Consider the following 12,710-nt stretch of genomic DNA (forward strand, 5'->3'; position numbering starts at 1 on the left):
TACAATATCATATTATTTTAAAAATATTAATCAAATGATTAAATATCATAGGAATAGGAATTATGGAATATTATCTATCAACAATCACATCTATAAAGCAATTTGAATGAGGTAGGACAAGGTTTACTTAGCATCCTTGATAATGGAGATCAGGCTCTGAATCTGGCGCTAGTCTTATGTTTCAAATCCATATTTAAGTTACATGAACCATGGAAGTTAGTCAGGAGAGCATTTTCCCCAACATTCAAACCTGTATTTAACTAATCAAAAAACTTACACTTGCTCCAGCATCAAGATAATTGAGAACAAGCTCTGTATCTGAAGCTACCGCTATTTACACATCCATAGTTATATTTACTGTTTAAGTCTGACTAGTTAATTATAAACAGAATTTACTTCATTTTGTAAATAGCTCAAAGACCCTAACACAGTTTGAGTTGTTTTCAAATCTTAAACCTGCCTAAGCATCTAGAAAATCAAGACCACTCTCCGTATCTGTAGCTACCTATGTGATTCATTTACATAGTTAATCAACTATTCAAGTTTTAAAAAGCAAGTACTATCATTTACATGTGACCTGCCCCAAAAACCTTAAGGTATCTGACCCATATTAGGACCTAATTTTTCTAACCCTGAATATCTATTATGTATTAAATACTTTGATATTAATTCAATGCTTTTTAGAGTAGAAAAGGATTTACTGAGAGAAATTTCAAAAATAATACTAACTAGATACGATCTCGTTACGAGTAACGAGTAGGTCTTCCGTTCAATTTTTAAACGATGCGATAAAAATATCAATGAAATTTGAGATAACCACTCCATTTCAGATATTATATACCATCGTCAATATCCTTTAAAGTGCTTAACAAAGAGTTTTGCTTTTTCACATACAGCACATTAAAGATTTAAGATTTTAGTCCCCTAAAATCCCTAATTACGTCATCAATGGGTTTTGAAATGAGTTTTACAAACTAATAATGTTACGATCAACAACTTTGTTTCTATAATGCATTACAAAATTTTTATCGTTTTTAAGGTATGTGTAATAGAGTTTACAAGTGTCTTGGTCCCTAAATATAGGGGCCAGCCCTTTTTTCTTGAGTTCATTCGAAAGGTCTCACGAATACTATCATTTTGTGTTCTAACACTTATCTAGAATTGTTATTAATGTTTTAGATACAAATGATTGGATATTTTAGGGGCCAGCCTTTTAGATCCCTAATAGGGGCAGACATTGGTGTTTTGATTAATGGAATCGATTAGAATCATCAATGCAAACATTTTCTCTTCTACAATGCTTAACGAAATATGTCTCCTTTTCTAGATATATTGTGTGAAAGTTGAAGTACTTTGGCCCCTAAAAATCACTAATTACGTAATTAATGGGCGTGGCAATAATTTTTTCTAATAGATTTTGGTACGATCAACAACTTTGCTTCTGTAATGCATTAAAAAATCTTTATCGTTTTTAAGTTATTTGTAATAGAGTTTACGAGTGTCTTGCCCCCCCCCCCCCCCAAAAAAAAAGGGACCAGCCCCTTTTTCTTGATTTTTTGATTCTCTACCACTTTTGTTATATATGTCTTAACAAAATATCAACTGATAAAAAGATACAGATCAAAACGCATGAAAATTTAGAATAAAAATTCGTACCCAATTTTCGTGCCCAGGCGAGCTCCAAGAAATAGCACCACTGGCGTAAAACAACATAATAGTGCACAACTTCAAACTATAGACTACCTATTCTGAAAATTTCATAAAATTTCATAATCATATCTCATATAGTTTATGAGATCAGCTCTGCACAAAATAGGTCGTAAACATGTACAAAATGGCCGATAAATCGGTACCGGAAGTGACGACAGGAAAAATCTCAAAAATGTATTAAGTTTACATCAAGTCCCATCTTCTGTGAAAAAATAGTTGAAATCGGTTGAACAGTTTTCGAGAAATCTCGTGCACAAAATTTGGAGAAAAAAAATAATAAGAAACAGTACGAAAACTAGATCTCGTTACGAGTAACGATTAGGTCTTCCGCCCGATTTTGTTTTCATATGATACGATGAAATATCGATATTCTCTGCCAAATCTGCGATCTTGGTGAATCTAGGTTTTTTGTCTCGAGACCGAAAACGGACGAACAAAAGAGGTTTATGAAAATAAAAGCTAGGTTTTTTTTATACATTTGTTTAGTGTACACCACTGTTAATCATGGAAGATGAAACACCAAAGATAATCAGTTAAACTTGTGAAAGAACTCTTCTGGTGAGTACCGGAAGTGACGGTTGACAAAAGAAAACCCGTTAAATATATCTTCAATCGATTGTCTATCATTTATAAAAGTTTGTGTCTCAATCACTTACAGTGACTAAAATCTCGCTGGTATCAATTTTGTAAAAAAGGCTAAGTACCAAAGATATTTGAAATCTTGCTTGTTTTCAAGTTATCTGTAATATAGTTTACGAGTGTCTTGGCTCCTCATTTAAGGGGCCAGCCCCTTTTTCTTGAGTTCAATCGAAAGTTCTCACGAATACCAACATTTTTTGTTCTTACACCCATCTAAAATTGTTGTTCATTTTTGAGATACAAATGATTGAATATTTTAGGGGCCAGCCCTATAGATCCTTAATGGGGACAGACTTTGGAGTTTTGATTAGTGGAATTGATTAGAATCATCAATGCAAACATTTTCTTTTCTACATTGCCTAACAAAATATGTCTCCTTCTCTAGATATATTGCATCAAAGTTTAAGTACTTTGGCCCCTTAAAATCCCTAATTACGTCATAAATGGGTGTGAAAATGATTTTACCTGATAAATATTGCTACAATCAACAACTTTGCTTCTATATTGCATTACAAAATTTTGATCGTTTTTAAGTTATTTGCAATAGAGTTTACGAGTGTCTTGGCCCCTAATTTAAGGGGCCAGCCCCTTTTTCTTGATTTTGTTATAAAGAACGTTTAATTATCTACTATTTTTGTTATATATGTCTAAACAAAATATCAACTGATAAAAAGATACAGATGAAAACGTTTGAAGAATTTGAATGAAAATTCGTACCCAATTTTCGTGCCTAGGCGAGCTCCAAAAAATGGCGCCACTGGCGTTAAACAAAATAATAGTGCACAACTTCAGACTATAGACTACCTATCCTGAAAATTTCATAGTCATATCTCTGATAGTTTCTGAGATCAGCTCTGCACAAAATAGGTCGTAAAAATGTACAAAATGGCCGATAAATCGGTACCGGAAGTGCCGACAGGAAAAATCTCAAAAACGTATGAAGTTTACATCAAGACTCATCTTCTCTGAAAAAAATGGTCGAAATCGGTCGAATAGTTTTCGAGAAATCTCGTGCACAAAATTTGTGGAAAAAAATAATAATAATAATAATAATAAGAAATCGTACGAAAACTATAAGGTCTTCCGTTGGAAACGGAAGACCTTAACTATAAGGTCTTCCGTTGGAAACGGAAGACCTTAACTAAGCAGTAATTAATTAATGAAGATTGCATTAAGGTCTAAGGGGACAAACACATTTTTTAAAATAAAAAAGTAAATACTAAGAATATCAATAAATGCTTTAGTGAAAAGATGAATCAAAACCTTAGTAGTACAAAAACTATTGAAAATTAATTTTATACCGTATATAATTTTTTAAGTTGATTGTTATAGGTTAAAAAAAAGGGGGCGGCCAACTCTTCAAGAACAGGAAAAGGTTATTTATTAGGACACATTTCACTCCTACATACTGATGTTTAAACATGAAAATTGTGTTCAAATATACTGAGTATTAAGCCCATGCATATACCGGTATGTTATGCATTCAGATTCATTGAATCTGGGAGTCAGGGACTATTATGGATGGGATACCTTAACCTCCTCCAGCATCCGAAACTCATTCAGCATCCAAGCCTGTGAAGTGTATCAGTATCACAAGATGCATCATATATATCCGAATCTGGTAAAGATTAAAACAATAATAACTAAGATTTGTTTATCAAAGAACTCCTGCTTCAAAAACTTTAACCAGCTCCAAAATCCTCAACCTCATCCAGCATTCAAAACCTATGGAAATAAAAATCCATTTATAAAATTGTAAATAACACTAGCTATAACAACACAATTGAATAAACCTTTTAGAATGTTGTTTTTAAGAGTTTGAAACCATTTATTATAAAAAAAAAAAAAAAAAAAAAAGGTTACTTCAATAAGAAGTGCATTCAATAAATTCTTTTTTGTGAAGAATGTGTCAACAACACAAAATGCCTTCAGGATAATCTAAGTATCAGACAATCTATTGTTTTCAGAACTGCTAAATGCCCAAATCCCCTTCTCTTGGCTGTGTTCATGAACCATTCACTGAACTGGCTAGCATGGAGCTGTAGGACAATGTCCATTAGACCATTTCATCCTTCCTAAAGGAAAAGAGGACAGATGTGCACATTTTAAAACAAAATTCATGCAATGTCCAACCACCATCTTTGGAAGCTTTACTTTTTAAAACTTAATGACTTTACACAAAGTAATAATAATTGTATTGCATTACTTTACTGATGTAATAGTACTGTAATGCATTACTTCAAGAAAATTAAGTAATGGTAATGATGAGTAAATGAAATGCTGGGGAAAAAATAATTATATTTGGGTTTAGTTTTTTTATGTATATAAAAAATTACATTTATGTAAAAATTTACAATCAATATAAACAGCAACTTAAAACCTGTTAAAGTGTCTGTACTAAAAATAATTGATTGCGTATGATTCTCAAGACATTGCATGACCATGCAGTTTCAACAATAAAATACGACTATTAAATGTTTCAAAACAATTTCAGTAATATTCACTGAATAAATTGTTAGGTAATTCATTGGTTAAAACAAATTGCAATTGTATCTTCACTATAGTAAAGAATCAAATAAATCAAATACTAAAATTCCATTTTTATTCTGCAGTCATTATTCTGTATACCGGTACATGTTGTACATTTACAAATGTATCAATATCTTTTTCCCCATTTTTTTCAATATTAATACCGTAGTTGCCCTTCTGTTTTAACATTTTTTGTTGAAAACATAACACATGTACTTTAAAGTCAATACAATTCGACTGACTACATATTTCACATCACAAGCAACTCTTGTATCAAAACACATAGGCATCATGGATATTTCACACACCCTTTTCATTATTAAAGTATATATACATGTACAGTTTATATACTTGTACATGAAAATTCTTGCAATCACATGAGCATGAATCAGTTAATCAACAGAAAGTTCGTCTTCCACCACGTTTTCTTCAGACACGGACGTTTCTGTCCCTGGTGCCTTCTGTTTTTCTGGCTCTTCAGCCCCTCCCCCGGTATTCTCCCCGACATTGATCGGATCCACTGACGATCCAACATCTTCCTCCTCCTTCACTTTCTCGGCGCTCTCACTTGTAGCAGCATTGTTATTAGCATTACTCTCCTCCTCCAGTTCACTCACTCTGGATTCACTGACTTCTGGAGAGGGTCTTGTTTCCTTTTCCCTTTTGTCTTTGTCTCTCCTCCTACTGCCTTCACTAGAGCTTGGCCGAGAGTCAACTCTCTCCTCAGAATCTCTGGGCGAATCCTGAGATTCCCCACGTGGAGTTTCCTCCCCTTGTCTTTCATCTGAATTATACTTTTTTGGTTTCTCCTTTTCATCTGAAAAATTTAAAAGAGCTAGTTTGCAACAATCATTTAAAGAATTGAAAGTATATCTAATTTATGTTTAACATCAAGTAATTATGTAAATATTTATCAAAATTGCAAATAAAGCTATTTTTTCCTCTTTAATGACCTCAAATGAAATCAATCATAGATAATGTGACAAACATCAAAATTGTGTAACTTTTAATTCATTAGATATGTTATCCCACACACTTTCATCCACAATATCTCACCTCTTTGCCTGGGTTCCCCTGCTGCTCTTCTTCTCTCTGCTGCCTTTCGTGGGTCATATATTTCACGCTCAGGTCTGTCCTAAAAATTTATATTGTGTTGTTAAATACTGTTAATATCCCTGTCAAATAACTGACAGAAAAACGATACATTAAAAATCTTGACCATGTGATGTTAATGCATACAGTATATAAGTACAAATGCAAAATCAAATACATGAGGAGCTTTGAACAAAAGAGAAACTTAGGAAAAAGTACCCTTCTTTTCTTTTTCTTGTCATCAAGATCATCTTTGCTGCGTGATTTCTCCAACTTTCTGCTTTTCAGTTTGCCGTCCTCTCCAGCAGAATCTACGGAAATTTCTGACTTGGTGTCACTAGAGTCAATGTCTACGCCCGCCAGCTGTTTGTCTGTGTCACGGCTACCACGCCTACTAGAGGAGTTCTTGGAACTCTCCGCGTCATCGGTGGAATCAACCACCTCCTCCCCCTCACGACTAGCTGCTGAAATCTTTCTCTCCGGCACATTGTCTTTGTCCCCGGTTTCTTTTGTTGTGGAGGAAGATTTCGAGGGTTCAGGTTCCTTGTCTTTTGAGCTTATGTCCTAAGGAATTCAAAACTCTTTATATAATGATATGTATTTTCATGTTGACTCCAAGAAGTGATTTTTGATGATTCTTTGATTATTTTCCACAGTGGCTCTATCAATTGTGCATGGTTGTAAATACTTTCAGTGTACAAAACCCCTAACCTTACAAATATATCATATCTTTTAAATTTCATTCTTCTCTTCATCCAGTTAATTTTTAAACATCTGCCATTAAAAATATTACCTCTCCTTTTCCTGAACATTTCTTCTCAGCATCCTTTTTTGTACTGCTTCTACAATGTTTGAATTACAAAATACTGAATACTGGTAAAGTGATTTTTTATGAGATATAAACTATTCTCTACAATTATTTCTTTCTTAAAGGTTTTTTATCAAGTGTCTGGTTGTATTCCTCAAGCTATTTATTGCATGTTCCTGTTGAGATTGTATGAGTGTGTGTATGAATGTCTATGTGAAAAATTATAAATTGCAAATAAAAAATTAAATTTCTAAAAACAGTTTTAAATACATTTACACATGCATTTCCTACCCTCTCTCTGTATTCCTTTTTTCTTTCTGTCTATCTCTCTCACTCTCCCAGTTACGATCTCTTCCATACTTCTTCTCCTCCCTTCCACTTTTCTCCTGTCGTCTTCCAGTATCTGGGCGTCTGTCAGACTCCTGCCTGTCTCTTCTGCTTTCTCCTACTTCCTTGTTAAATCCTCTTCCAGATTTTGGACGGTCCTGATTTGCGATAGATTTTTCATTTTTCATCTTCTCTCTGTTTTCTTTTGAGAAACGAAGCTTTTCCCTCTCTTTTCGCTTGGCGTCATCATCTCTGACAGATTTTGACTCTCCCCTTGCAGAAGATGGTTTGTCTTGTTTCTCATCTCTGTCAGGATTTTTTAATAGCTAAAAACAATTGACATTTTAAACTCCTTTGCAATATATGCAATTTTTTTTTCATATTTCTTGAATCATTTGAAAATCAAATTTTTAGTAAAAAAAAAAAAGTTGATGGGTTTCATTAATATTTGTGGGCATCAATTTTGGAGAATAAAGTGGAAATCACAGTTTCAAGGATACATAAGTTTGTGGCCAATAATCATATCAATACAAAATGTTAGTAGAAATTCCATTTCAATAAACATTTAATTTCCTGGATTAACATAACAAGGAAATCCACAAAAAGTTGTATTTAAAGAGTATTGATGAAACCATGGTAATTTTTTTCAAAATTTTGAATACTAGTACCTTCACAGATGAGTCACTGCTAGATGCCTTATCCTTGTCTTTGTCCTTTCCTCTATCTCTTTCTTTATCTCTTTCCCTTTCTCTCCTTCTTCTCCTTTCTTCCTCTCTTAGTCTTCGTTTTTCTTGTTCCCTTCTTTTGCGTTCTTCCTGTATTTTCTGCAAAGATTTCACCATACATTGTACATGTTTATGTATAAAAATTTATTTAGGCAATTCAAATCATAAATTTTGAAATTCCCTAAATTATAACTGATACTGTTTATTAACTTCAAATCTCTGATACAATTTTAAAGAACTTTTCTCTGGATATGTTTATAGAAAACTCTGAACAATGATTTTGAAAAATGCAGAAACAGAAATATTATTACAATTAATATTTATACACTAAACCCTACTGACAAACTAATGAACAGCATACAATGCATCAGAGTTCATGTAAAAGTATCCAATTCAAATTTTACCAAAATATTTGCCCTTTTCTCTTCTCTGCGCTTCTTTAGATACTCAATCAAAGGAGTTGATGTTTTTACACAGCCATGGTTTGCTAAATAAAAAAAAAACATTGTACATTGATTTTAAACACACAGTAAAAGGTTAAAAGACCCTACAGCCTAGTTTACTGCTAAATTCTTCTAACGTAATAAAATATAATAAATCTGACAGCCCCCCCCCCAGAAGTGTGAGGAGTATATATCTGGTATACTGGTATGTGTTCTAGTGGTTATTTAGATGAAATTTATTAGAAATTATTCAGTGTGTTATAATGGCAAATCCATAATCATGTTTTTCTTCATTTCTATCCTTAATTTTCTCTCAAATTTACAGTTGCAGAATTCTTTGCTCATCGTGTCTTTTTGAAGATTCTTATAATTATACCGCTAGAACAGAGAGGTTACATAGCAAAATGTACATCCTAAAGATCTTACATTTCATTTCCTTCTCTTTGGCCTCTAGTTCCTCTAGGTACTCATCTATTGTCTTGGGATCATCGTTTCCTGGAGATTCCAACATCTCCTTGAATTTTAGGTAATCTGCGTCTACAATATGATCAATACAAAGCATTTTAGCTCATTTACAACAGAGATTATCAATACATAATGCCATATATTTTATATTTATCTTCACATATTCTATAAATCCAATTATGTGCCCTAATTAATTTAAAAGTTAAGTGGGTGTAGCTTTTCAAAAAATAGGTAACTTCAGGATAAATGAGTGAAATGCATGTCTATCCATTACTGCTATACCTATAACTTTATTGCAGAAAACTTAGGTTTTTGAAATTCCATGTGTGACACACACAATCACACACTTTAAAGATGTTTAAAGATACAGGATATTATTAATGTACCCATACATACACAAATGTATATGCAAGATTACACTGGTAGTACATTGTAACATATTCTATATAAATTAATTGTAAAAATAAAAGGTTTTTTTTATAGGTACATGTATACATTCACAATGTACCGGTATTTGCTTGTAGTTGGTACTCTAAAGCAAAATACATCAACGCTGTATCAATAACTGGTATATTATTATGACGGAAACATGTAGTTAAAAAAAATAAGAATTATAGCAGGTATGATTTAAGATCAATCAGGAGACCAGAAATTCACTATTTTTTTTATTGCAGCCTCTTTCATACTAATTGTACCTTGTTCCAATGTTCCTTTCTTAGAATCAGGTTTCTTTGTTTTCCTTTTTGGAACTTTCTGGAATGGGGCAAACTCCACAATTGCAGGATATTCATTTCCTGTAAAATGACTTGCAAGTCACAACATTTTATACACAAATACATATACATGTATTGCATAAAATCCAATAAGAGGATTTTCTTGCTGAAATAGAAGAATGAATAAGAAGAATAAATCCAATAAAATCAAGGTCAAAAAAAATAAAAAAAATGTTGCTGCATAGCCATTAATTTCATATTAGAATCTTTACAAGCATATTCAAATGGGGAATAACTCAATTTATTTTTGGTAGAGAAAATTTAGTTATGGCTTTCCAAAGTTAATTCACTGTTTAAATTCACCCGCTCACGTAGGTTTGTAGAAATTTTCATTTTAGAAAATCAAACAAACCCCTAAATTCATCATTTATCTTTTTCACTTTGATTTTACCTTTTTCAACTAAAATACTGCAATCTGTCAATTACACATACAAAATGTTATGGGCACATGCATCATGGATTATACATTGAATACTCAATCGGATTGTCTTTCTGACTGATTAAAAATAGAATTAAACAGCTAGTCTACATGTAGCTTGAATAATTAATGTATTTGATTAAAAGTAAAAGGATAGAAAAAACCCCACTTGTTTTAATGAAATAAAAAATGTTTGTTTTAATTTTTTTTTATTGGGTTTTTCATTTCACAACATATATACATATATGACATAAAAGGTGATTAGTGCATTTGTAGATACATATTACACAATTTTTAAGCTATTTCTACTTAATAGTACAATTTTGTATATTTCATATGAAGTGAAGCTGATTTTGAGAGAGAGAGAGAGAGAGAGAGAGAGAGAGAGAGAGAGAGAGAGAGAGAGAGAGAGAGAGATTATGCAGGTGGATAACTATATACATGTATAGACTATACCATACTGAGGACAATTGAAATGATATGAGGGTTCACAGAGATATGACTACAATTTTTCATAAATATTCTGCCAGTGGCTTTGTTTTAAATTTTTGTTTGTTAATTTTATTGCCCTCTCTTGTAGGTTTGGTATTTTAAAGGTGGCTTTAAATGTAGAATTAATTTTGGACAGCCTCTTCTCTTTTTTTAAATTTTGCAATAAAAAATAAAATGCCTGCCTACTGCTTTATAGGCCAGAGAAACTACAAATTAACTTTTTTTGGGGGGGGGGGGGAGGCTGAAGTAGTATACAGTATTGAATACTCATTATCATACCTTTACCATCGATGAAAACATATCCATCGAACTTGTCTCTGAAGTTAAATATCTCTGCTGGATTCATAAAGTTGATATATGCTCTAGTGAATGCATTGATTCCAAGACTGCAATACATTGAGATTACATTGCAATCATATAAGGCAATATTAAATTCAACAAATATATAGCAAGTTTTTTTTCAATATTGTAATTAACATTATTTTATAAAGAAGTAGATTCCAAACTTGTCGAAATTGAAAATCTTGTTTAAATTCGCAGCAGTATTTGGATAATAAAAATAGAACTGATAAACTTGTATAGTAATGCACATTTGGAAGATAATAAAAATACACATACTCGTGAAAGAAGTACAATTACTCGTGAAAGAAGTACAATTGAATTCGATAAGGGGAAATTTTCCAAGATAATTTCATTCACACATTATCATTTTATCCCCTTGTAAAAATTCACAGGAATGATAACAGATTTACTATAGAGATTTATAATTGGGAATGTTGACGTCTTTTCTCCATCCGGAAGTCCATGAATTCACTCGGAATACCCTGCACAATTTTTCAACATTATCATCCTGGCTGCTTCATCTCCTTAGCAATGGAAAATCCCCTTAGATTTTTTTATTTTTAGCCATGTATTGAAAACTGACAAGCTAGAGGGGGCGTTTCAAAGTGGAAATCTTAATGAACAATGTCTGAACCAAGAGGTATTTATAAAGAATTACCTCAAGTTTATGAATATAGAATAATTTAAGAAAATATGCGGCAAAAATAAATTCTCTGGCCCTCTCAATATACCTCATGTCAGCTTTAACAAAATAAAAGAAGTCATGTTCGGGCAGTGGTGATATCTGTTCAATTAAAGACTCCGGGGTAAGACTAGGTGGTAACCTTCTCATCACAACCTGTATAAAATAAAACTTAAAATTATAAAACTACTGATAAACAGTTTCGATATGTGGACAAAAACAAGTAATCACTAATAACAATGAATAATGAACATAGAAAAATATTTATCTACGAGAACCCTGATATTCAACATGCCGCTCAGTCTGAAACACTCTGTTTAACCGTAAGAAAGGCAGGCTACACGCAAAGAAAGATTTAAATATATCCAATAAAAAAATTACATACACCACATGAAGACAGTGACAGTGCATTATAACATGGAAATCTACTTCAAAATTGCTTAAATTATAAACCTTCGTAGGTAAAGCTCCTGCATCTTTCCTTTTTTCAACACCTTTACCGACTTTAATTGGTTTATTTTGTGTCATAATAATGTGAATTTATTCCAGTTCTTCTCTTCTTGTTTACAACGTACGTCTGCTTCTTGCTTGTGTGCGCATGCCTGGTATTCGTACGTGGAATTATTCGCATTCTTCAATGAGATGATAGAATATCAGAATGCCTATCACTTTATAAAACAAAACTGGAATAAATATTTAATCTAAAATCGAAATTGCTAAACCCGTATTTTCTATAATTTTCTTAGATTTTGAAGATAATTTGATTACTTTTTTATGCTTCCAATATTATAATATTTCTGACTGATGATTTTTACATATTATGAAGACTTTATATAAAGATATAAATTAACAGAAAAGCTATGATATTGACCATTTATTAAGAGAAAAATCAGCTTATAGTGATTCTTTTAAAAGAAATCTATTTATAAAATGAGCGCTTAAAAAAGCCAATAAAAATGTAATTTTATAGACAAATCGTATTTTAAAAACATATTCTGAAACCCAAGTATCTTAATTATCATTGATTCTTTTTAGTTGAAAAAATCCAACATTGATGTGAAATTTTTAAAAATATTTAATGCTAAATAGACTCATGCATGAATCTACTGCAACTCTGAACTGCAAAAACATGTGATATGAATGTTTTATGTTCATTGGATGTTGTATGTCAACAGTCTTCATGTTGCCCCTTGAGGGCCCTTAATTGGTTAATAAAGATATTGAAATTGAAATTGTGATATTTTCCTATACGCCAATGTTCCGCC

At 32.1% G+C, this 12,710-nt stretch overlaps 1 protein-coding gene across 1 annotated transcript; it reads right to left on the reverse strand.

Annotated features, from left to right (window-relative positions):
- Window positions 1–4,937: 4,937 nt before the first annotated feature.
- LOC128181804 (regulator of nonsense transcripts 3B-like) lies at window positions 4,938–12,034 on the reverse strand. Its single transcript, XM_052850340.1, has 12 exons — window positions 11,899–12,034; window positions 11,495–11,601; window positions 10,701–10,807; window positions 9,434–9,532; window positions 8,700–8,810; window positions 8,235–8,317; window positions 7,774–7,929; window positions 7,070–7,431; window positions 6,764–6,812; window positions 6,190–6,534; window positions 5,935–6,013; window positions 4,938–5,695 (listed from the first exon to the last, which is right to left on the reverse strand). Exons 1-12 carry the CDS (start codon window positions 11,971–11,973, stop codon window positions 5,271–5,273), a joined length of 1,998 nt encoding a protein of 665 aa, XP_052706300.1. The 5' UTR covers window positions 11,974–12,034; the 3' UTR covers window positions 4,938–5,270.
- Window positions 12,035–12,710: the final 676 nt, after the last annotated feature.

This window comes from Crassostrea angulata, chromosome 4, assembly GCF_025612915.1.
Source record: "Crassostrea angulata isolate pt1a10 chromosome 4, ASM2561291v2, whole genome shotgun sequence".
Classification (NCBI taxonomy): Eukaryota; Metazoa; Mollusca; class Bivalvia; order Ostreida; family Ostreidae; genus Magallana; species Magallana angulata.